Source organism: Panthera pardus, unplaced genomic scaffold (assembly GCF_024362965.1).
Source record: "Panthera pardus isolate Hobbes unplaced genomic scaffold, ASM2436296v1 HiC_scaffold_8, whole genome shotgun sequence".
Classification (NCBI taxonomy): Eukaryota; Metazoa; Chordata; class Mammalia; order Carnivora; family Felidae; genus Panthera; species Panthera pardus.
Window position 1 is genome coordinate 125,062,319 of NW_026527013.1, and position 26,342 is coordinate 125,088,660.

Sequence of the window (26,342 nt, forward strand, 5' to 3'; positions counted from 1 at the left end):
AAACCAAACTTAACCACTCTGAACAGGATTTGGAGCCTGTTCTCATCCATTGTACCATGCTGCCTCCCCAAGGTGAACTTATCTAACCTGCATACTGGCAAGGTTTTTTTCAAGCTCCCTACTAAAAAGGGGAGGAATATACTGAAAATACTGATTTTTTTCGAGGCTTGAATCTACAATATATAAAAGTACTCGAATAACAATATCAACCTGAGACCATTAAAACACACACACAAACACACACACACACTCACACACACACACACACACACACACACACACACGGTGATGACTCTGGTTTTTTATGATTGAGTGGCTTCTTCTGGTGGTGGATGTTATCTCAGGGGAAGCTGATTGTTGTGTCCTATTCCTTCACCTATATTGAAATCCAAATTCTTTTGGGTCACTAAGGGAATTTGAAAGGATAACAAAGAATAAATCACCAATAGTTAAATAATGCAGTAGCCAAAATCCATTAATGTATTATACAGGAAAGGCGGTGTTACAGCATTTTCCATTTTCCAAGCACTGGTTTGGAAAAATTAGGCCCATTATCCAAACTGCTAATAATTTGCCTTATCAGAATGTCAATCAGGAAACAAAGAAAACCTGAAGTCTGTCCACAACCTGTGACTGTTTGAACTTTATTTGTTCAGCACATCGCTGCATGTCACCCATTTGGTGCATGGTAGCGGGAACGGAGGGGAGCCCTCCACACCAAACGTTCCCAGGTCAGCAGAGAGGATTAAGGCTCCAGTGCCCAAAACACAACACAACCTGGAAAGTGACATGCTGCGGGGAATCACAAAGTGCCACCGGCGGTGTCTGCGGCCAAGAAGAAAAAAAGCAGGCTAAAATTCAATTATAAGTTTAGCAACTTTCTAGGATAGGGAATGAGCTTCTACTTTGAGCAGCACGGCATCGCTTCCAACCCAAAGCAAACCATCCTCCGGGCAGGGGCCGAGATAACGGGAAGGCGGCCGGTCCGCGCCAATCAGCAGCGCCCAAGTCTCGTTAGCGCAGACCTGTCAGTTCGCAGCCAGGCCGGGCAGCTGTTGATCTCGGGGCCATTTTTTTTTTTTTTTTTTTTTAAACAGAGACAGAGTGCGGACTGGAAGGGAGCGAGGAAGGCTGAGCAAGGAGGAGGGGGAGGGGAGGAGGAGGTGAGGACGTCCCAGGAAAAGTCGGAGAAGGCTGCAAACTGACGGGGAGAGGGCGGCGGGGCTCCGCGGCGCGGAAGTGGGAGGGGAATACAGGGGAGGGGGAGAGGGGCCCGCGCCTCAAAGTTCCGCGTCCCGGCGGCGCCCGCGCTTTGGGGCTGCTCACCTAGCAGGAGCGTGGTCCAGGTCCGGCCGCGCCCCGCGCGCCGCAGGCCCAGCGCCCCACGCAGCCCGGCCGCCAGGCGCCCCCCGAGCCCGCCTCCGGCGGGCGGCGCGGCGGGCTCGGCGCGGGGCCCCTTCCTGCCCGCGGCGCCCTTGCGCCCGGGGGACCGAGGCGCGCGCTCGGGCCCGGGCTCCCCGGCGCCGGGGTCCGGCGCCCCCCTCAGCGGCGACTGAGAAGCGCGGGGCGGCTGGGGCGGCTTGGGGGCCGCCTCCCGGTGCTTGTTCCGCGCCTGCAGGACCATCTTGGCATAGTCGCTCCCGCTCGCTGCGCGCGCCCGAACGGCGGCCGGGGAACGGCGGGCTGGCGGGGCGGCACGGGCGCCGCTCACTCTCCGGCGGGCAGGCGGGCGGAGGGCGGGCCGTTCCCTCCCCGCGGGCCGGGAGGCGGGGAGAGCAGCAAGGCCGGGCGGCGGCTGCTTGCTTTGGCGGTGCGGCCGGGAGGCGGCGCCGGACTCGCGCTCCTGCCGCCGTTGCTGCCGCTCCGGTTGTCACGGCGACCGCGGAACGCCGGGGGGCGGGGGCGGGGACACCCTGTGAGCGGCCGCGGCCCCGCCCCCGCCGCCCCTCCGCCTCTCCGCGCCGGACGCGCGCTCCCGGCCGGCCAGCGCGCACGCGCGGACTTCCGGCGCGGAAGGGGAGCCGACCCCGCCGCGGCCCCGGGACCCCCGCCCTGCTGGTGGCTCGCGTCGGGCTCTGTTGGGGCGAGGGTAGTGCTCTCCTTCCGGGAGCAGCCGTCCCTCCCTCTGGGAGTGGTTGGGAAGAAGGAAGGGCCTTTTCGGGGCGGGAGCCTCTGGCGAAGTTTCGGACCCGATTAAGGGTGCGCGTGGAGCCCAAAGAAGCCCGCGTGGCCCAGGCGGCTGGTCGCGGGGGTGGGCTGGGCGGGGGAGGAGCGCTCGGGAACGACCAAGGGGGGCGCTGTGCACGCGCTCTGCAGGCGCGGTGGCCCCGCCGCTGGAAAGCGAGGGGATAAAAGTCAAGCTGCGGTTTCACACTGACTCCACAGTGTGTGGCTTCGCATCTGGGAATGCTGCCCAGTGCACCTCCCTCCGCTGATGCGACCAACGGTGCAACTCGACTTAAAATGGCAGCAAAGTGTCTCAGGGGGAGTGATAAGCGTCGAGGCACAAGTGTGTGCCTGACGTTACAACCGTAAACTGAAAACCAGGGGGGGAGCCCAGGCTGGAAGGTGACAAAATTGAACGGCCCGAGAAGGAAAGATTATCAACAAGTATGTTCTGTTAGTTTCAAGTGCTGCAACCTTGTGACTTAGAGAAACTTTATTTGGTGATAAAAGACAAAACTTTAGTCAAGAACGTATTTTCTTTCACGTAGCAGCGGAATGCGGGAGTAAAGGAATTAAAAGGAAGCAAAACCCAGTTATCCCTCCTCCTCCACCCCACCGCTCTCCTGAATTCTGTGCACAAAGCTCTACAGCTGTATGGTTAACTGGCAGGTCCCCTTCCTTTCGGTGTCCAGTGGGCTTGTTCCAAAAAGTTGTCCTTAAGTCCCAATTTTGTAAATCGTATCATATCATTTGTAAGTCATGTAAATCATATCATTTATCTGTATTGTAATTACAGAGGCTTCATAGACTATGGATCCTCACCGTGAAGTTTCTCCACTGAGCGATGTCTTTATTAGGGAAGTTAATACATGCATACATTCACTGTTAGGCCTTTTTAAGAGACAATGAATTCTTTTGTAAGGGGAAAAAAACGTCATGCTAATTGATAATCCCTCATACTCTATATTTTGTGAATTAGGATTTTCAGCTGTTGTTTTTATTGGCGCAGGGAACAACTATTTTTAGGCACTAGTTTTCAAAAAAACAAAAGGATAGCAGGGAATGCTTGAATTCTAAAACAATGTGTCAGATGGATCCAGTGTTGCCCTCTTGGATTAATTTTTAAATCATTACCGATTAGATTAAAAGAAACCTAACTCAGGGGGCCTGGGTGGCTCAGTTGATTGAGCATCTGACTTCAGCTGAGGTCATGATCTTATGGTTGGTGAGTTTGGTGAGTTCAAGGCCCACATTGGGCTCCCTGCTGTCAGCGCAGAGCCTGCATTGGATCCTCTGTCTCCCCTCTCTCTGCCTCTCCCTTGCACTCTCTCAAAAATAAACGAAAGAAAGAAAGAAAGAAAGAAAGAAAGAAAGAAAGAAAGAAAGAAAGAAAGAAAGAAAGAAAGAGAAAGAAAGAAAGAAAGAAAGAAAGAAAGAAAGAAAGAAAGAAAGAAGAAAGAAAGAAAGGGGGACCTAACTCAATGTCTGTTAAAGGTAATACAAATAATTCATTGACCGATTTTTGTTTAAATGATTGGAAAAACACATGGAAAACGAGGTTCAGTATTTCATCTACTGGATTGCTTGTCTGTCTCCTCCTATACATGGGAGGCTGGATTCAGGAACTGTATCCCTTTAACTGGTACCATTTCACCAGAGAAAATACTTGTTGAATGAACGAATGAGTAAATGAATGCAGGAAATGACATAATCAAATGATAATTCAAAACCTTGTGTTCTGTAGTGCACTTGAAAGTCACCTTGTTGCAGCCCTCTCCCACAGTCTCAACTTTCTAGAGGACAATCTTTTCTATTCAATTTCATATTGTCCCACAGAGCCTAACCCAGAACCTGGCTGTGGAAGTTTTTTTAATCGAAAGAGAGACACCTATATTTAAGACACACCCGGTAGGTTTTTATAAACTCCACCAGTGCTGATGAGAGCTCTTCTTTGTTTGGAGACCAAGTGAAGAATCCCAGCAAGGGGCAGTATGGAGTATTGGGCAAAAAAAACATGGTGACTTTAGGCCCAGGTACCAGCCTTTGCTCTGACGTGTGCCAGCCCTGTGACCTTGGCCAATTTATTAGACCTTCTTCAGTTTTGGTTTCCTCATCCCTAAAATGGGAGTGATAAAAAATATCTACCCTTCAGGTTTATAAAAATTAAATACAATGTATATAACTTACTTCCATCAGAGTAATTTCTCAATAAATGTTCAAATCAGTGGCCAGTATGAAAGGAAGATGGCAGGTCCTCTGTCCTCCCAGAGCCTAAGGCCGACAGTCTCCAATGGGTTTGAAGATGCAGGGGAGAAGAGCACAGAAAAACAAGGACAGCTGTGTGCTCTCTGGACCAGTCCTACACTGGGTGGGATTCAAGCTTCTCAACTATCTGAGAAGTTGACCTCCCCTGAGTTTTCCTGCTTCACACACATGCTTTACAAATGATGCCCATGGGTGGGTCATTAAGCCTGGATAAAATAATAGGCATCTCCTCTTGACCCTCTTCCCCCCATCCCAACCTCCCCCCACCCCGAGAAGCATATTTCACACGAGATGGGTGGTGGAACAGAAACTAGAACAGTCATGGAAGGTTACATGCCAGATTTCATTGTGCATTTATCGCAGTGACATTCACAAGAGCCGGGAATGCATTTTATTCATATCTGTATCTTTAGGCCAGTGCCTGCCACACAGTGGTGGATGCTTTAAAAAAAAAAAAAAAGACAAACTGAAAGCTGCATTTTAAAAACTGTGTTGTGCACAGATGATCCAGTGAATCAATTCAAGATTATAATGAATATGGATTAAGCATTATAGTTAGTAGCCACCTTTAATGTGCTTTTCAAGAGTTACAGATGTACCAGGAAGGTACTTCCTTATGTGACATTGTAGAAATACTGGGCTAAGGCAGACAGATTACAGACACAGAAACCCAACAGAACAACCACTCATTGGGTTTGGTCCTCAGGGTGCAAACCCAATCCTTTCCCTCACTAAAAGCTACGCTTTGGGCGTTTGAAATATAAACTTTTAATTAAAAAAATTTTTTTTTTAACTTTGGGCACAGAGAGAGGAGGTTAAAGAGGGGAAGTGAGCATAAAATCATAAAGGAAGGCAAGTAAATGCACCAAAATAAAGCTTAGCTACATTAAGCAACCAAGGAAACATTGTTAAATGGGTGATGAAAAGCAAAATTTGGTCAAGAGAAGACTATGTTAGGAACCAATTTCCTTGTTTCTCTACACTGGCATTTTAAAGACCCCATTTAACACTTTCAAATTTTGGGTGTCTAGGTGGCTCAGTTGGCTGAGTGTCCAACTTCGGCTGAGATCATATCTCACGGATCGTGGGTTCAAGCCCCAAGTTGGGCTCTGTGCTGACAGCTCCAGACTTGGAGCCTGCTTCAGATTCTGTGTCTCCCTCTCTCTCTCTCTCTCTCCCTCTCTCTCTCTCTCTCTCTGCCCCACCCCTACTTGTACTCACTCTCCCTCTCTCTCAAAAATAAAAATAAATAAATAAAAACATTAAAACTTCCAAATTTCCTGCATTTCCTCCCACTCGCACTCCTGCCCACAGAATGAAGCAAAAGGAGAATCTTGACTGTGGCATCTATTTCTCATTTCCTTGGACTAGGTCACTTGATCCCTTTATTGGAGAAGTGTCTTGGGGGCAAGTTCTAGATTCTGGCAAGTTCTAGATTTCTCAGTAGTAGCTCCTGTCAAGAGAAGAAACTGCAAATCCAAGAACACTTCCCAAAAATTTAAAATGGGTGCCACAAAGTAGATCTGTGTAACATTCAACTTCCAGCAAAGCTCCAACATTAACTTGTCACTGTGTTATAATGTATTCCTTTAGTCTCTGGTGAGAACAAATGTAAATTGCTACTTTATTGCTTTTTAAGTTTTATCTTCTGTCTCTCTGGTAGCTGACCTTGTAATTTAAACTGTTCATGCTCAAATGGGTGTTCCTGAGAAAGGCCTGGAGTGCATTATTAGTCCTAGTTATAGTGCATCACCAGGAGCCACTCCAGTGCAGAGGTCCGTGTTTCTCCAAACTGCAGTCTCTCGCACTGAGGGCTCACTATGTCCCTAGTGCCTCAATAGACATTAGAGACATTAAAAATTCAGATACTAAGTCTTCATCCCCAAAGGGCTTGCAGCTTGGTCAGAGAGGCAGGGTAGGCTAGAACAAAGTATGGTTATCCAGGAAAGTAATGTGATCCAGAGTGTAAGTACTGAAGGAGCTCTAAGGAGAGAAGACCATGGGTGACATGATGGACGAGTTTGCAGATAGGAGATGAAACTTGGTCTATGCCTTGTTCGAACAATGGACTTTGAACAGAAGGAAACATGGAAAAGGCATTACAGATGGGGAACAGCGTATTTCCGAAACCCTATGTGCCTGGTATATAGTGGGTGCTAGCATGAACATCTTAAATCCTTTTTGGAACGAGGAAGGGAAGAAACAGCTGATGTAAGTTTCAGGAATAAATAAATGGATTAAAGAATGAATCAATGAAGTAATGATTGAAGCATGACGTGCCCAGGGTGTCTCAACATGGCTCCTGGCTCTCAAAGCCCCACAAATCTATCTAGACCTGAGCAGGCTCCTGCTTGAGGGATGCCGAGTGACCCTCACACCCACGTGACCTGAGAAATACTGGGAGCCAGTGGCGCCTGGATGGCTCAGTTGGTTAAGCGTCCAACTCTTGATTTTGTCCGCTCAGGTCACGATCTCACGGTTTGTGAGATGGAGCCCCACAACAGGCTCTGCGCTGACAGCACAGCTCGGGTCCTGCTTGGGATTCTCTCTCTCTCCCTCTCCCTCTGGCCCTCCCTGACTCGTTCTCTCTCTCTCTCTCTCTCTCTCTCTCTCTCTCTCTCTCTCTCCCTCTCTCTCTCTCCCTCTCTCTCTCAAAATAAACGAAAAAAAGAAAGAAAAGAAAAGAAATACTTGGAGCCAATGAATTCCACCCCCAGGCTCAGATTTGGGCCCGGACTCGCTTGCATCTGACTGGCCTCTGCTGACTCCCAGCCAGAAGCCTGAGCCCCTCACTTGCCCCCAGGCCCCCAGGCATGGATCAGGTAAGGAACTGACCGACCTACACATTGTACAGTCAGTCTCCTGTCTCCATTCTCCAGGGTAAGCACCTGGATGCCTTGCACAATTTTTCCTCTCACCCCTAAACTGTTGCCTCTACGCAACCTTACCTCGTGCTCCCTGAGACCACCAATCCATCTCTGACACACTCAGTTCTTCTCAGTAGTCTCCACCTCTCAGCTCTTTCCAGAGGCACCCCTCTCCTGTGATAGGTTCATTCCCCCACAAGGCCACTCTGTCTCTCCCCAGAGCTCCTTTCTGCCACCTGGAGAGCTCCTCTGAATTCCAAGTCATCTTTGCCCTTCATCATTGTGTCCCGCACGGGCACTTCCTCAAGCCCTGGCCCCAGCCTGCTCAGTCTTCCCCAGTGCTCCGAGGGACCTCCACACCCATCTAACACCCAGCCTCTCAGCTCCCTGACATCCCTGTCTCCGGTGACCTGCACTCACACTCTGTGTCATCCACCCACTATCATGGACTCACCCTGATCCTTGTCACCACCCCAACTGGCTTTGCCTCTGCATTTTATAATGCAAACAACCCCACTTCCAATGCCTCTAAGTCTCTTGGTTATTCCATCCTGACAGTCAGGGCCCATTATTGCAGCTTTCTGTGCCAAGATCCCCACCTCTCCCCTGCATGGCCTTCCTCTCTCACCAACCTGGCAAAACGTCACTGTCCGACTTCAGATCTGCACCTGTGCTGCTGTGAAACACTGGACAAATCCTACAACATGGAAGGAAGTAACCCCTGGGAACCCTTAGTTTTCCATCAGCAGCTGAACCCTACGTGCTGCCTGAAATCCTTCCATGTTCCCCGATCCCATTCTCCAGAGCAGGGGTAGCAAATGTTCGCTGGTGCTATGGACTGAATATTTGTGTCTTTACAAAATTCATGTGTTGAAATGTAATCCCCAGGGTGGTGGTGTTTGAAGGCGGGGCCTTTGGGGGCGATTAGATCATGAAGATCATTAGGGCCCTCGGGATGGGATTAGTGCCCTTATCAAAGAGACTCAGAGAGTTCCTCCACCTCTTCCTTCTTATAAGGACACAGCAAAAAAAGAAGGGCATCTATGAACCAGGAAAGATTCTCACCAAATCTGTCAATGCCTCGATCTTGGACTTCCCCACTTCTGAACCGTGAGGTAGAAATTTCTGTTGTTTACAGCCCCCCACCCCCCCCACCCCTTCCAGGCTATGGTGCTCTATCATAGCAGCCTGAGTTAACTAAGACAACTAGTTTCTTAAACCTGCTACCCTCATACCAATTCCCATACTCCCAGAAAATGATCTTTCCTCCTACACTACAGAGAAACTGGCCACTATCAGAAGGAGTTGTCTGCCTGTTCTCCCATGTACCCACAAACTCACCCAATATCCTCATTCCTTCCATCCTAAGGAGGATGGGGCTTTCCATACACAGCCAACCTCTCCTATCTTGTGCCACCATCTTGGTGCCTCCCTCTGCCAACTGCTGCTTGGGCACCTTTCCACTGTTTGGGCTGCCTTCAAATAGCCTTAAGCCTGCCCAATTGACTCCTATTTTAATTAGAACCTTCCTCCAAACCAACAACTCCTCAAGGCAATGGCCCTTTCCCTCTCCTTGCCTCATTCAGACACATTCTGGTAGAGTTCCTTAGACCTACTATTTCTGCTTCTTCATTTCCCACTCAAGCTCACGGAAGTCTGGCATTGCCTCCAACCCTCTGCAGAACTGCTCACCCAGAGATTGCTAATAACCTCCCTGTTGCTAGGTTCACATCTTGTCATCTGACCACACCCTTCCTTTGACTTCTCTGACCCACACACTTGGTTGTTGTGTCCCTTTGGCTGTTCTTTTCCAATCTCCCTTGAAAGCTCCTCTTGTTCACTAAATGTTGATGTCCCCGTGGGTTCAAAAAGGAGTTTCTCCCATTTTGACTCTGTATACATTCCCTGGGCATTCTCACTGCTGTCTCTTTGATGGGTATTTCTGTCTCCAGCTTTGATCTCCTCTCTGAGTCTCAGACCCGTATCCACAACTGAGCAGTTGATGACACACTGACATGTCTTTTTGGCACCTTAACCCCCCAAATCCAAACCTGCTTCTCTTCTAGTGTCCTAATCTCAGTAAATCCACCAGGACTCCCTCTATCCCCCTTTCCAGGGAGTCATTCTTATTTGTTCTCTCTTACTTTCTTCATCCTGTCAATCACAGACACCTACTGATTCTGTCTCATAAATGTCTCCCAAATAAACTCCTTTCTTTCCATCCTTATGGCCATGACTCACCATTATTTTTCCCATGGCCTTCGGCAGCACCTCCTAACCGGTCACTTTGCATCTTCTCTTTTGCCCATCCGTCTTCCAGATAACTGTTTCCAAAATGAGAATTTGATAATGTTGCTCCTTTAAAAAAAAAAAAAAAAATCATTCATCCCTCCCGAATTCCTCCACATGATCTACTACGTTGCCGTCATGTGCCGTCATGATCTGTGACATACTGTTCCCTCCCCCTGCTCTTTCTTCTCCAGCCTCGTCTCTGACGTCGCCCCAATACTCTGTGCCCTCAATTCCCCTGGACTTGCATGTGTGGTCTTCTCTTGAACTGCCCCACTTCTGCCTACCCTGCCCCTAACACTTCACTAGGACAGCTGAGTCATCCTTCATATCTCACTTAGAAATCCGTTCCTGTAGGAACTTTCCTCCCCCTTCCCCTGGGCTCTACAGCCAGTAACCGAGACTGTCTTCTGTCATACTACTTACCACACAGTCTATTTGCCTGTTCATTTATCCAACTTCTCCGTCAGACTATAGGGTTCCTGGAAGGAAACCGCGTGGTAGGTCACGTGGCCCAGGAAGCAGACTCTGAGATGAAAATCTGCATACAGACAGTGTGTTGGGGGAGGGGGGTGCTCTCAAGAACAAAACCTGTAAGAGTGAGGAAGGTGCAATTGGGCAAAGAGAAATCGAGCCGCAATGTGGTTGCCACAGAGGCTTTGGCCAATCCAACAGGGAGCTCTGAAGCTAGGATGGCCCTTCAAAATCATCCCAAATTGTGGCAAGGGTCACAAGCCTTTGATATCACATCAACTAATTGTTGGTGCTGGCTGCTTGCAAGGAGCAGGGGCAGAGATCTGAGCATGGCATCTCCATGGAAAGTGCACACCCAGGAGCAGTTCCTAAAGAGGGACCCAAAGGCCTCAGCAACCTACACGCCTGGTTGCAGACCTGAAGGGAGGGTCTGGGCGGCACACGCCCAGCACCCAGGCCAACGCTGGGGGGTGTCTCAGGACCTGACAGACCACGAACACCTATTCAATATTTTGCTTCCATTTTGCATTTTTTTTTAAAACGAATAAGCATTTTTCTCAAATTCCTTTCTTATTAGTATTTAATAATCTGTACATTTGTAAGGGAGACATTCAGGAGAAGTATGCAGATTTTGCCTGTAGAAAAAAAGTGAAAAAAGCAATAGAGATACATTTTCACAAAGTTCATCCTTCATTCATTTTTTTTTTTTTTTTGAGTCATATTTTGGAGAAATAGCTCTTGCGTGTCCCTAATAATTCTTCTTTAGTAGTTTAAGAAGGATCTTGGAAACAGGTCTTGAAAATACTGCCAAAAAAAAGAAAAAAAGAAAAAAGTAAGGTAGATAACAATAGACCACGTACTATTTATAAAACTTAAAAGGTTACACAGATGTGTGATTCTGAGTACTGAGGGAGATGTCTTTGGTGTCACCTGACCCTTTTCTTGGAGCCTGAAGTTGGGGGAACAAGGTTGGGGAAATCTACAACTGCTCAGCAAATACCATAGGTCTGCCAGTTCTCGTCTCGGGAGCTCTGGCAACATTAACCTTACCCGGAAGCCTTTAAGAAATGCCAGTGTCCAGACCTCACCCAAACCAATGAAGTCAGGAAGGGAATCATCTGTACCTCTTAGAAGCTCCCCAGTGACTGCAAAACGGTAAGGCAGAGACCCACAACCTTAGGAGAAAAGGAAATGATCTTTATTCATATTCCTTGGTTATATGATAGACTTTTAGCATACAGTATATTAATTTATCTTATGTAAGGCCCATACAGTAAAAGGAAAAAACAATGAGGTAGCAAGGAATGTAGGATGTCACTCCTTTCAAATTCAAAAGTGGCTTTTACACATCAGAGACAGACCTTTGTCCATAGCACTCTCTATTTGAGTCTCTCTCTTGTGGCCTCTCCAACACTTCAGTCAGGTCACAGATGCCAACTTAACCCACAGTGCACAAGTGCCCAGCATTGGTTGGAAAACAGTTTGGAGCTTCAGTCTGGAAGGCCAGGGATTTGCCTCCTAGACTCCTGTTCCTCTCCCTGGCCCGGATCCAGCTTTGCCACAGCTTGGAAAACCTGAGCAGGAATCTCCTCTTTCCCACGCTCCCCGGAATAGGCAGAAACAGAAAGAGCTGAAAAGGGATGGCTGTAGGGAAGGAGAAATGAATCAAGGTGCAATTCTGAGGAGACCCTGAAGAGAGTCGTGAAATATCTCGGAGAACAGCAGCTTGTGCCAAATCTCGTTTTTCCTGGAGCTACCCAAGCCCAAGACATATTTCTGGTGTTAGCCAAGGAAGAGGGCAATGGAATTTTAAGTATCCTGAAAACAAAAGAAATCCAGGTGGAGGCACCCTATATATTTATGTGTGGGCATTATTCAACACAGTAATGATGTATTTGTTCTTTATGCCCAAAACAACTGGTAAAACATCAAGGAAAACCCTCAGAAAATACCCACAGAAATAAATAGTAACAGCTACTATAAAACCAGCCTTTACCAGGTCCTGGGCACTGTTCTGTGTCTTTAATACACACTATTTAATACTCACAGCAACCAACAAGGTGCATATTCCCTCCAACTTACTAGAGGGAAAATACAGAGAGGCTGTGACTGGCTCAAGGTCAGACAGATAGTTAGGAGTAATGGGGCCACTCTGCCTGATCCTGAACTCTGTACTATCTTGTGGGTGGAGCGTTCATGAAAGACAGACACCATGAGTTGTGAGCTAAAAATGGCTTCCTTGCAAATAAAGTCTACGCATACCCATCCAACAATTACGGGCTTTCATGAGAAAGTATGTTCAGGGTGACTGAGTGTGACACATCACAGGGATTAACTTGAGTTCTCTTTAATTTATATATTGAAAAGCAAGTCCTCTGCAGACCTCGGGACTCTATTTTTAGTAAGCAATGATTTGCCCTACTGCTGACAACCCATTGCAACACCCAGGGGGTTGCAACACCACCATTTTGGAAAGCAGCAGCCTGGTGAATAGACCTAAATGGAAAGATATTTATGTGACTGAGTTGGAAAAGGTAGCTGGAAGATGCATAAAACTAGACATCGGCAGTTTGTGTCAGACTTCCCAGCTTAGTGCCTTTCTGGAAAAGTGGGCAAGAAAAGCAGCTGGCAGAAAGAGCAAATATCACAGTGTTGGAGTTGAGCTGCAGAGATAAGCTTCAGGGCATCCTGCTGCCTGCCAAGACTACAGGACAGAAGTCCCAGAAGCCACAGCACTTATTGCATAAGATTAAATCACTGCTGGCCGAGAATTCTCCCCCTTGAAACAGCAAATGACAGGCTCAGTGGGGAAGAAAGAGCCACTTCTCCCAGGACATCTGCATGCTTGGACATTTGGGTCCCTTGATGCTTCAGGTCAGCCAGGTGACTTTGGTCAAGTCAATTAATATTACTGCAGAAGGAAAAAATATATGCTCCCCTAAGTCCCTTTTTGCTCAAAAACCTGTGGTGCTTTGATTAAGATGAGACTGGTGTATAATGTTTATTCCCGTCAAGAAGAGCTAGCTCGAATGCTAGATTTTCACTCAATGTTTTCTTCCCGCCTTCAATCTTTTCCCAGTAATCCACCTCCAGATCATTTTCTTTTTCATTTCAAATGAATAGATTTTGTAAAGCCCTAGTGGATCACTAGCCCACAGACTCTAAAGCATCCATTGCTTGTATTCAATCCATATTAGCATTATTTAGACTCTAAGCCTAAAAAGTATCTATCTATCCAAATACTACGTCCTCAAGACTCCCCTTGATCACTATGCACTTTTTCTTTATGCCATTTATGGTAATTTATGGTAATTATGCCAATTACAAACAGGAAGAATCCCACCTAAAAATGCATTTCATTAAAAAGAAGAAATTATAGTGGAGAAGTTTCTTTTCACACATTAGCACACGCCTTTGGGTACATTTCAAACGATCCAGGTAGACGTAAAAGAGACAGTCCCATTTCATGTGCTAATTATCACAAGGTTCTCAAAGGCTGTCCCCATGACCCAAGGTTTTGTTATTTACTAAATGTGATGGTAAAAACTGTCATTCATAAATCCAGCCTGCACTGAGTACTTACTATGGGATGGGCAGCGTGCTTGATACAGACAGGAAACTAGTGAATAAAACAGAGTCCTGCCCTTACGTCTGAAGATGTGTAAGTAAATAAGTGGCGGTAGCTACCCTCCGGAGTGTCCCTCCATTTCCAAGTGCATCCCTTAGTCCCTGCCCGCCAGTCCTCCCCTCCCCCACCAACACCTGGGAGCTTTCAGCTGTACTGTGGACTGGTCCCTTCACCCCAGATGAACGGACGCTGACCCACACTGGGCCGAGCGTATCATCTCTCCCGAGAATTTCGTCTAATTTAGTTTGGACAAGTCTGCTGAATGAAGGACTCAAAATAGAACATGACGGAGCAGCCACCTTCTGCTTGTCATGTCAGCTGAGAAGTAGAAAAAAATCAATCTGTGGAAAGAGTGGAATGCAACAGACAGCATGAGAACAGGGGTGGGAGGGAGAGAGAGGGAACGAGAGAGAGAGAAAGACAGGGAGAGACACAGAGAGAGAGAGAGAGCCAGAGAGAGTGAAAGTGGATGAGTGAAGGGATCCTGAAGAACCCTGCTTCCTCCCAGTAGCTGCTTGCTGCCCCTGCCTGAGGGCCGGCCATATTCTAACATTACAACACTGAACAGCGCTTAAGGCACCCAGTTCCTTTTTCTGTTAAGCCTGCTCATATTTTTTTTTTAAACGTTTTATTTATTTTTGAGACAGAGAGAGACAGAGCATGAACGGGGGAGGGGCAGAGAGAGAGGGAGACACAGAATCGGAAGCAGGCTCCAGGCTCTGAGCCATCAGCCCAGAGCCTGACGCGGGGCTCGAACTCACAGACTGCGAGATCGTGACCTGAGCTGAAGTCGGCCGCTTAACCGACTGAGCCACCCAGGCGCCCCTAAGCCTGCTCATATTTTTTAAAAATGCTTATAACCAAGAGTTCTAATAAGTGAGTGAATTGTTATTCATATGACAATTGAAATGGGTGAAGGTGAGGTAGGAAAACTGAACAGACTCCATTTTAGAACGGCCACGTTGCTGCTGTTTTTCTGCCAGGCCCCGTTTACTCACGTTCTGTATTTTGCTTCTGAATAAGCCAAAGAAGCTATGTTCCCACTTCAAAGGGGAAGCAGGGAAGTTAATCATTCTCTGACTTTGGTCCCGGGCCCCAAACACCTGATAACATCTCAGAAGAGCTGGATCCCAAACATGTTCCAGGACATGCGCTTCAAATAAACCTGGGCTGCTGCTGGCCTCAGTGCCCCTACGGAGTAACACCTATTGTTCACCTGACATCTGTCTTTGATTGGACCCTACCCTGGATTCCTGGAGGAACACATACCTGAGACCCCTTTTCAGTATAAAACTCTAACCCCAAGCAAAAGTGAGACTCAAATGTCCTTTCCTTTCTAGTCCCCCAGACACTCTGTCTGCTGTTCTCTGTCTTGTCACTCATGCTATTCAATAAACTCTGCTTTCACTTTTTCCAGCTTGCGTTGGATTTTTATCCTACCGGAAGCCAAAGACCCTCTTGGCTGGTCCTGTGGGACACCCCCTGGGTCCTTGAACCCAGCCTGCCTGCATCAAAGGAAAAGTTTTTACTTATCTTACTGCTATAGGTAGAGTAAAAATAATAAGTGTATTTCATGATAAATAGGCCAATGACGATTCATTTTTAAAAATTTTTTTCATGTTTATTTATTTTTGACAGAGAGAGAGAGAGAAAGCAAGTGTAAGTTGGAGAGGGGCAGAGAGAGAGGGAGACACAGAATCCAAAGCAGCTGTGCTGACAGCTCAGAGCCCGATGCAGGGCTCAAACTCACAAACCAGGAGATCATGACCTGAACCAAAGTTGGACGCTCAGCCGACTGAGCCACCCAGGCACTCCTAAATTCTCTGCATTATAAACATTCACACTCAGCAGCAGCTTTTGCAAGACACTGATCTTGGCAATGGGGTTAACAAGATGCATAGCAATGGTGGGCAACCTTATTTTGATCAAGGGCAAATTCAGGAGAAAGCACAAATGCTTACAGGCTATATTTCTCTTTCATTCAAAATGGCTTTGTGGTTGATCCTATGGGAGAAATTATTTGAGCTTAGATGATCTATCTATTGAGGAGAAGAATGTCAATGAGAAAACTATGCTTGCTTTTTAGCCTTTGAAATATTATAATATAGTCCAATTTGAAAATTAGTAATACCACACAGCTTTTTCTAATTGTTCATCTCTTGCATTTGGACAGTGCCCTCACTTTTGCCACAAGTTCATCTGCATTAGCCCCGTTTATTCTCCCGTTCCCCCACCCAAAGATCTATCCCAAGAAATATTATTATTTCATTTAACATATGGAGAAACTGAGGCTCTGCAGAGGTTTCAAAGCGCCTCTGTAAATTCTTTGACATTCTTCCCATCAAGAAGAGGGGTTTATAGTCCCCTCCCCTGGAAACATGAGCAGGACTTTCAAATGCCTTCAGAAAAACAATGTGGCGAACAGGTCACTGTGTGACCTGAGGCTGGGTCACAAAAGGCAACTGACTTCCACTTGCCTCTCTCCTAGGACTCATCCCTTTGTGTAAGAAGTCCACCTTCCCTGAAGCCACCATGCTGGAGGGTCCACATGGAGGGAACACACTCTGACAGGGAGGGGTGTCCAAGAAGCCCCAGACATTTAGGTCTCCCCAGGTCAGACAGCAGACACGTGAATGGAAAGGCCTTCGAGAGAACTATAGCCCAGCCACTGTGTAATGATAATTGCAGAAGGACCCAAAACTACCTAGTGGGGCCCTATCAACACCCAAACAACGAAAGATAATAAATGCTTATTTTCATTTCCTGCTACTAAGTTTGGAGTGGTTTGTTGTACAGCAGGCTCCAAGAGAAGTAACTTCCCAGAATCACTCAGAAACCTCCCAGTGGGGCTGGGGCTAGAATCCATGCATTCCATTCAGTGCGGTATTAAGCAGACAGCAGTGGGCCCTGGGGGACCAGAGAAGAACCAGGTACCTCCCAAGCCCTCCCCAGTCTAGGCCTCCTCCTTCCACCTCACCCTTGCAAAAGCTCTTCCCTGCAGGAGGTGAGCCCCACCACTGCTGGTTTCTAGAAGGAAATGGCTCCAGGGCACTATGGCTATTCCTCTACACCATGCTGTGTGCAGGTGGCTTCTGGCACTTAGAGGTGCCAAGCCGGCTGCCAAGCTTGGCTTTCCCTCCCATCCTTCTCGGAGGAGTTGGCTGGCTGTGTTTGCGTTTGAAGGCAGGCAGTGTTGCAAAGGTAGGTGGGTGCCATACAACCTGCCTGCAGAATGTTGCTTGGCTCAGATGAATTACGCCCAGTCCCTGGTCTCACATTTGGCTGGATCTACAGGAAAAATATGTGTGTTCTGGGCCCCAGCTGATCTTTTAATCTAGCTTCTCTGTTCTAAAATAAACATTCTCTGTTAAAATTGTAAATTTTCATCTGCTTCTTCCAAAGAGATTGGTTTAAAAAAAAGCATAAAATATACAAAAATCATTTTCACTTGTAATGAACTCAGGGCTGCTGGGTGGCCGGCCCTCACCTAGTGTCCTGGGACTGTCCTGCAGGGGGCGCCACTTACATCAAAGAAAATTCCACCAGAATGGAGCTGCAGTGCTGTGGTACTGTGCGCTAGGAAAAAAAAGAAAGAAAGAAAAGAAAGTCATCGTTTTCATTTTGGGAGCATGTATATTTTCATTTAACATTTATATGTTTCATGAATTAAATCGACAAATATTTATCGAGTATTGACTTTATTAAATCTTTTTTTTTTTTTAATGAGAACCAGCTTGGTTTTTTGCCTGCTGTAAAATCAAAGCCCAGTTAAAAGATTCATTTCCAAATTTTTATTTCTGCATAGTTTCCTTTAATCAAGGTATTTCTGCATAGTAAGGAAGAAGGAGGAGGAGGAGGGGAAGAACGAGGGAGACTTTCAGGGTTGTGATGAGGAGTAAATAATAGGTTTAGAACATTTAAGCATAGTTCTGGCCCAAGACGGTGGCTCAACGGATGGTAATTACTGATCATTACTACTCTTGCCTTATCTTTCCAAGGTTTCTCCACCAGGCAGGGAAAAATGAGGTCAAATTACCAGGACAATTTGAGTTTCACTCACTGGTTGTCTGGCCACCTCGTGCAGGACCTTCACACCTCCTCCACCTATAAGCTCCCGCTGGTAGTTCTAGGACTCTCCAGAAGGTGTGTCACTGGTGTGCAAGAACCAGCCTGCTGCTGTGCCCTGCAGGCCTGCAGATGCCCTGCCCGTCACCAGAGTGCCCTGTCTTCAGGGCTGTCACAGCTTGGGAAGCCACTCCTGATGGAGGCACAGCCTCTCTGCCTGCCACCCACGCTGATGATGAGAGAGCAAAGCTGTGCTGTGGCCTGTGACAATCGGCTGCGGGGACCGAAGGACCAGCTCTGTGTGACTGGCTGTTGGAAGAATGCCAAGCAGGGAATGCCCTATGTTAGAATTTAAAGACAAAACTACTATTCAAAAAAAAGTAGTGTCTTTCCTCTCAGTAGGAAAGGTGCATCCCAGAGCCTGGGCTGGGACAGGGGTCTGGGACCCTGAGCTCAGAACCCCCACTTCCTTCAGCAAGGAAGGCCCTGTTATCAGGCTCAGCTTGTTGCCCCCCGGCCCCTTCTCTTGGGAGGTCTTCTCCCCTGGGGGTCTGTCAGCTCTCTACAAAGAGTCAGCCCCATAGGGACCCCTGCCCGTGTCCTCCTCTGGGAGGCCCTTCCCCCTGCAAACAGGCTATTCAGGGCCGCCCGCCAGTCTACAGTCTTTTAGGCTCAGGGCCCCCCACTTCAAGGCTGTTCTGTGAAGCACCACTCCAGCATCTCATCCTCCTCAAGGGACTGGCCACAGTGGCTGCCACAGGTTTTGCCAGGTTCTGCTGGGACTTGGTGCTTTCTGTCCCAAACTGACAATTCTGACAAACGGCCTCAGGTAGCATGGCCTCCGAGGCAGGTGAGAAGAAACCGGTGTGCAGTGAACACCCGCTATCTGCCGGGCATTGTGTCAGCCACCTTTTCTCCTAGCTGCACTAGGATCCCCCCTTTGAGAGAAAGGGGTGACAGAAGCTTACTTTGTCCTGGCCTCCAACCCAGCTCCGGCCAAATCAGAAGGCCATGCTTCTCAGAGACTCTCGGTCTCCACGTCTCCTGAGGGAATCTTTGCTGGTAAACAGTCACACCTCATGGTGTCATGAGAGATATTAGAACTCCCTCAAGAGCTCGGCTGAACAGGACAGAGAGTTTAGCTACAACACAGTTCTGGCCACCACGCTTCTCCTGCACGGCCTCTGAGCTGGCCCCAGACCCTGGCTCTACCCATTCATTATTCTGACACTGTTTTTAGGTCTCAGTAACTATCCGTAGCCCCTCCTTGAGTGTGTTTCTTCAACCTGAGGTCGGGGGTCCTGATAATCTCCTCCAGTGAACCTCCAGTTTCTCCCAGGGTCCCAGGGGCCCCAGGGACAAGGGGCTCCTGGTGTTCCTCCTCCTAATGACATCCACTCTTTCATTCCTGATACTGCTAGCTGTTGGTCCTTCTCTCCCTCTCTCTCTCCCTTCTCTGGTTTCTCTTTCACTGATTTTTGCTCTTATCTTTATTATTTCCTCCATTCTACTTATTTTGGGTTTAGTTGATTCCTTTCTAGTTTCTTAATGTGGAAGCTCAGGTTACTGATTTGAGACTTTCTTTTTAATACGGACGTTTCATGCTATTTTTTTTCCCTCTAAGTGCTTCCTATCCTTGTCATGGCTGCATTTTCATTGTTATTCTTTTAAAATATTTTATTTACCAGGGCGCCTGGATGGTGCAGTAAGTTAAGTGTCTGACTTCAGCTCAGGTCATGATCTCACGGTTTGTGAGTTTGAGCCCCGCGTCGAGCTCTGTGCTGACAGCTCAGAGCCTGCTTCAGATTCTGTGTGTGTCTCTCTCTCTTTCTGCCCCTGCCCCGCTTGTGCTCTGTCTCTCTCTGTCTCTCAAAAATAAATAAGTGTTAAAAAAAATAAAAAATAAAATAAAATAAAATTTATTTACCTTGAAACTTCTTTCCACTAAATAACCAGCCTTGTTTAATTTCCAAATGTTTGGATATATACTAGATATCTTTCTGTTTTTATTTTTTCTCTAGTTCTGTTATGATCATACATGTTATTGTGAACATACTTGGTATGCTTTCAATTATCTAAAAAATTCTAAGGTTTATTTAAAGGCCCAGAACGTGGCCTATATAAGCACTTTCAAAGAATATGCATTTTGCCATTTTGGAGTGGATTGGCATCTGTTGATAGGTTTTCCCTTAAGAACTGGTCACATTTTCCTGATTCTTTGCTAACTAACTTGAGATTATATTCTAAACAATTTGATATGATGTTGTGAGACTCTGGGTCCCGTCAAAATCCTCTGGCGATTATTGGATTTTTTTTTCTCCAGTTATGAATCTAGAGAATGTTGATTTTGTTTGCTTGCTTTAGCAGTTAATCAGCCTAGTCAGACACAACACAGGTCACCAGTCGTGTGGGACTGTGATTTCACCATCAGGTCAGATCTCAAAGTGGTGGCCATGTTGCTTTTGGGTCTGTTTCATGCACATGCAGCCTCGTCGCTAGCTCAGACATTGTGTTAGTTTTGTACACAGGATTGGAGCTTTCTCTTCTCTAGTTCTGACCTCTCCAAGATTTCCCTCATGCCCTCAGGCTCCCAGGAACACTTGTTCCTGGTTCTTCTGGCCGTAAAAATGAGTTCCTCTTAGAATTTATTCAAACCACGCTGTCACGCAATTCCATATGACTGGTGCCGTATTCTGGGCAAAATGGTGAGGAAAAAAAGAGAGAAAACAACAGTGGGGACTTCTACTATACTCTGGAGCACTGGGAGCCCTTCTGCGAGATTCCTCTGACAAGAGAAACTAGTTTTACTTCAGTGCTTTAAGGCTCAGGCCCATAGCACTGCAAAGAAGTTCCAGACTGGGGCCACTCTTGTGTTAGAGGTAGGAGGGAAAAAAGGAAAAAAGTTGATGTGCGCCATACTTTCCAGCTCCCAGGGGTCTGCTTTTCCTGCTATGGTCAAGAAAGGAGTTTTTTTTTCTCAGGGTTCTAACGTCTGCCTGTGTGACATTCCATAACGGGGGCCACTATCCCGTCAAAGTCGTGTGATGAAAGAGGAAAAACGACCCCAGATACCACATTACTGGTACTACTTAAATTTTTGTTTCTCCTCTCCAACCTACCTTCCCCTGTTTACTTTTCAGATTCCTTAAGGAGTTGGGGTATGTTGCATTGGTTTTTAGCTACAGTTTGTGTGAGAGAGAGGCTGTTGTGGGCTCACTTCATCCTGGCCAGTCTCAGTCATATCCAACATCCAACAGTTGGTGAATTCTATATACGACTTGCATCTCCCTGTCCTTCCCTCTTTGGGAAGGCTTTTAGAACTGCCAGGTATGTGGGGATTCCAGGGACTTTGAGGGAATCTGATTTGCTTCGTCAGGGGAGTAGTGCCTCTTGGTCCACATGTGACTCATTTGCATATTGGTAGCTTCCACCTTTCAGGAATCACAATAATCCAGTGTCACAATTTTATGTTCCCATTCTGGAGACATACCCTACTTCTACCACAGTCATTACCTGTGATACTTAGTATTTGTTGGTTTGTATGTCTATTTCCTCCTCGAGGTTCCTTGAGGGCAGAGAATTTATATCTGCCTTCTGAGCTCCTTCCAGTCTCTGGCACATAGCGGGAATGTGGTTTTAAAAATATTTTGAATTGTCTGACGTTGCCTTGAAATTGACTTCCAGATTCTTGGCATGAGTGACGCCAATGAGTGGTATTTTTCTGGTCGCGTTAAACACGTCTGCTAATAATAATACATCACACATCTCTGAGAATGATCCTGTAATTACAGTCTCTTATCCCTAAAAAGGTCAACACTTCACAAACATGAGCATCCTGGAGCTGGTGGGAGAGGTCCCTCTGAGTCTTCTCCAGAGACAGGTAAACTAAAGCACAGGAAAGTCAGATGTCTTTTTTTTTTTTTTTAAGTTTATTTATTTTGAGAGCGAGCGCGAGAGTGTGAGCATGAGTGGGAGAGGGGCAGAGAGAGGGAGAGAGAGAGGATCTCAAGCAGTCTTCACACCGTCAGTGCAGAGCCTGACGCAGGACTCGATCTCACAAACCGTGAGATCGTGACCTGAGCGGAGATCAAGAGTCAGACCCTTAACCAACTAAGCCACCCAGGCGCTCCCACATGTCCTTCTATTCAGCCTACAATTATTATTCACTGTGAAGAAATCGAAAGGGAGAATCTGAGTCAACCCAGGCTCATAATGGCAGTTCTGATTTCAGTTCCCCTCAGCTGCATAGCAGACAGCTCAATATCACTCATTTTTTTTTACTTTTGCATTAAGACATCATGTAAGAATACGTTTTCTCACTTCCTCTGTGTCTCTGACTGCATCAATAACCAAATGCATGGCACGCCGTGCTTCACCGATACCACTGTGCTCCTGCCCTGCCCTGTCGGTTTCCATTCTATGGTGGAACAAAAGCCTTAAACATATTTTTTTTAGTTAAAAAAAAAAAAAAAGCGTTTACATTCTCCTGGCGTATGAGTGCAGTCAAGGCAATTTCACGTTATTTTCCAAGGCTTTTACTTACTTGGGGGAACTTTGCATCCGAGAGGTATCAGCAAGATGTCACATCAGCCATTCACCTACATGTTCTAAATTGAGCACCTGCCCTGTCTGGCTGAATGCTACATTTATCACATCTCTGGGAACAGCTCCACACCCTCAGGAACTACACTGAATCACACACACACCTCGCGCTGTCACCAAATTGCTTCAGATGGGAACTTGATTTCCTCCGGAGAATTTTAAATTCCAGCGAAAGGGCGCCAGTAAACAGAAAATGCTTCAAAGGCCTGTGCCACAGACTTCTGCTTCACACGAATTCGGCCCAGGAGCAGATCTAGCAGGGATTCTTAGTAGTCTGGAGAGCAGAAAGCTGAACCCCCTCCAGAGGAAGTAGGATCCTCTCCTTCGCCAGTGAGCCCACTGCAGGGCAGAGAGCTGCGGGACTCAGCGAAGGTCTCCGAGGCTCCCCACTAATTAGCTTCCCATGGGTGGGAATGGAAAGAACTGGGTCCTGCTGTGGACAGGAGCTCCTGGGTTCTCAGAGGACCCCTTTGCCTCCTTCCCTTTCCCTCCCGCTGTGAGCCCAGTGGAGACTGGCTCCCCACCCCCAAGTTCAGCCCAGCCCTGCACTCCCACAGCCTCCAGCAACCCGGAGAAGGTCTGGGATGAGAAGAGCTGGGTAATTTGCTTGGTCAGTCATTTTTGAGACGGTTCTTGAGATGAGCTTTGCAACCCGAGTCCTTTAACAGCAGGGTATTTACCGTATTTTTCACTCACAGGAGTGCCCATGCCTTTATTCTCAGCCAGCTCTTCCTTGTTCCTCATTGCCTTCACCGCCTGGTGGTCAGTGTCCTGGATTTTGGCCTCCGGGATTTGTTCTAATCACGTGTGGCAAGACACGCAGACATGGCAATGACTTTCATGAAGAAAGGTCACCAGTGTCCGAGAAGAGGGGACACGCGTGCCACACCGCATGGGGAAATGCCAAGGCCAATGAGGAGGCAGAGGAAAGTGGTGGGAAATGGGGGTACATGGCTTTCTTGTGGTTTCTGTGGGAATAAATGGGCAAGCAAATGGAAATAAGTTTAGAATTGCTTAATTTGAATAATTCTAGCAAGTTCTGGGGCATAGGGGGTGTCCCTAGTTGCCTGGTACCTGGCCCTGGTGACTAGGGCAGGTGGAGGATGGCCTGGAATGCGAGAGCACATCAAACAGGCAGTTGGGGGTGTGGGCTATGGATTGGTGAGTTTGTATATGAAAGGTGTGCTTGTGGTTGTTTGCTGTCTCTGGGAATTAGCTAACCCCAAGAGAGGCCTTCCTCCTGGGTCAGCAAGGGCCCAGATGTCAAAGCATCAAAATAGAGAAAACGAAAATCATTGCTGATAGGTCTTTACTGTTACTCCGTCCATCACCAGCCATGTAAGAAGTATTCACAAAGCACTCGACTGGGTTAAACTGGACTGAATGCAGGGTCAAAATGTGTTATAAAGAAGGGTGCCTGCGTGGCTCAGTCAGTTAAGCTTCCAACTCTTGATTTCAGTTCAGGTCATGATCCCGTGGTTCCTGAGTTTGAGTCCCACATCAGGCTCTGTGCTGACAGCACAGAGCCTGTTTAAGATTCTCTCTCTCTCTCTTTCCCTCTCGGGGCCCCTTCCCTGCTTGCCTTTCTCTCTTTCTCACAAACAAATAAGATAAACACTCAAAACGTGTTATTAAGAAATCACCAATTTCAGCTTCTGGAGCTACCTTGAAAAAACATTGAAACTTTTCAAATGAGGCATATGCTGCTAGACAGTCTATTTGCTACCCAGTTTCGCTTTTGTCTTTCAACAATAAATATCTTCATTATTTCATTTATCTCCTACAATGTCTCGCGGAGATAGACCTTTCCAGAACTCCGGGGCTCGCATATTTCCCACCCGAATCCAAAAGCTTCAGTCATTTTGACATTTTTGTGGGCTTTTAACTGCATCTCTTTTCTCCTCCTCCTGAAGGAAAAGTGTCAGTGCCAATGAGTCATACACAGATCATGGGCTTTTTAGAGCCGAAAGGCCCTTAGAAATCATCTAAATTGGAGTGAGTTGCCTGAAAGAGAGGTGTTCTGCTCTTCAGGAGAGAAGTAGCAACAAACAGGAAAGATAGACATGTGTCCTGAAAGAATGGACTACATCAGCACGATACTGTAATACATTCAGTTGCTTTTTCCTTTTCATTTCCAGACCCCCATTGATTTCCCTTATCTGCCCAGTTCTGGTTCTCCATGGGAACCATGCATGTGGGGTCTGTTTGTATAGATAAATTCATTCTGGAAACGTGTGCCAAGTACTTATGAGAAGCCAGGCATTGACCTGGTCTTGGGCATGCAAAGAAACTGCTTTCTTACTAAGGCACGTTTTGTACCCCTGAGGAAAATGAAAGAAAGTGGAAAATAAAGGCACCAAAATGTTGTCGATTCTGCAATGGGAGTCATTATCAGTAGAGTGGAGACCTAAAACAGGAAGTAGTTTCATCCTTGCCTGTTTTCCTGATCTGGGGAACAAAATAGGTGTCTTTGTAGAAAGCCCTTGTATACTCTACTCTCATTAGATGATAGTCTAATGTCTGACGTATCCATAGACTCAGTTGAGAAACTTGTTATAACACCAAAATTCTTGCCTTTACTGTGGTGCCTATGTTAATTTGCCTGCAGGAGGGAGTGATGCTGACAAAAAGTCTCTTCACGGAGGGCCTCTTTCTACCTCCTGCTTCTGTATGGCCCTGCTTCTGGCATACTGTGGACAGGCTGAGTATGAGTGTGGGCTTCTGTATGTGTGTCAGGAGATTTAAAAGTATGGAAGTATTACACATAGAATATGTTATTTCATAGGCGTGTATGCGAATCCGTAATTATAAACCACCTTGGATGAGAAAGTGGCATCAGCTAAACTATTCTGAAATTGAAGCTTAAGTTCGTTTTTCTCAGGTCGTAGTAGTAGAAAAATAACGCCCAGAGAAAAATCACCTGTTATGGTGAGTAAAAGGCATGGTCAGTACAGGGAACAGAGTGTAGAAAATCTGGGTCCAGTTAGACTGACTCTCCAACCTATGTGGATGATCTGAGAGATTGGTCTCATAACCCAAGTTTCCTACTGGAAATGTCCATGGCTCTACCCAGTTGTGTGAATAAGACGTTCTGGAAAACGGTTCCAACATGGCGCAACCCGGAGAATTACTGTGTCGGCCGCCACTTCCTTCTATTTCCCTCTACATCTTCTCTCTTCACCATCCCTCCCCTTCTCACCCTGTTTCAGGCATCAGGAATAGGAGGTAGGAAAAAGAGCAACATACTCACTTATTAAAGAATCAAGCCATGAACCTCTGCCTCTGGTTACCTTTTTGGTTTCTGACTCTCTCAAGACAAATTCATCTGCCGAGAAAAACAGAAATTTGCAGAAGCATTTAACAAAGTCCTTCCAAGAGTAAACACAAACAGCCACCTTCCCTCATCCTCCACTCAACGAGGCTGTGACATTAGGTAAAATTTGTGCACAGCACATCAACTCCCATGATGGTATCTAGATTTGTTTCCAACTGAGAAGCTGTTATCCATCTTTTTCAATTTGCTTTGCCTTTGCTGGTGAGAAATTTGTCAGAAGCAAACTCTGGAGGCCTGGTGTTGTTGTGTTTCTTATTTTATGTCTGGAGGTAAAGACCACCTGAGTAAATTCAAAGTTATTTGAAAACTTAAAATGCCACTATACTATTGCAACCTGCTATTTTGCCGGTGAAGCTATAGTCATTTATTTAGACGGTGTTCATCTTCTGTGTCTGGCATAATGGATTTTTTTTCAAAAAAAAAAATTCTTTTTTCAATGTTTTATTTATTTTTGAGACAGAGACGGAGTGTGAGTGGGGGAGGAGCAGAGAGAGAGGGAGACACAGAATCCGAAGCAGGCTCCAGGCTCCAAGCTGTCAGCACAGAGTCCGACATGGGGCTCAAACCCACGAACCGTGAGATCATGACCTGAGCTGAAGTCGGATGCTTACCGACTGAGCCACCCAGGCACCCCTGGCATAATGGCTTCTTA

The 26,342-nt window shown here is 46.8% G+C and overlaps 1 protein-coding gene across 4 annotated transcripts in view; it reads right to left on the reverse strand.

Moving 5' to 3' along the window:
- DPY19L1 (dpy-19 like C-mannosyltransferase 1) overlaps positions 1 to 9,606 on the reverse strand; it is a 104,824-nt gene extending 95,218 nt beyond the window's left edge. For 3 of the 4 annotated variants that reach the window (XM_053896717.1, XM_053896716.1, XM_053896715.1), the window contains exon 1: positions 1,327 to 1,731. In XM_053896717.1, coding sequence (XP_053752692.1) covers positions 1,327 to 1,624 — 298 coding nt within the window. In that variant the 5' untranslated portion in view covers positions 1,625 to 1,731. Of the gene's footprint in view, positions 1 to 1,326; positions 1,732 to 9,539 lie in introns of those variants that run through there. The other variant, XM_053896718.1, reaches the window with a different exon arrangement.
- Positions 9,607 to 26,342: the final 16,736 nt, after the last annotated feature.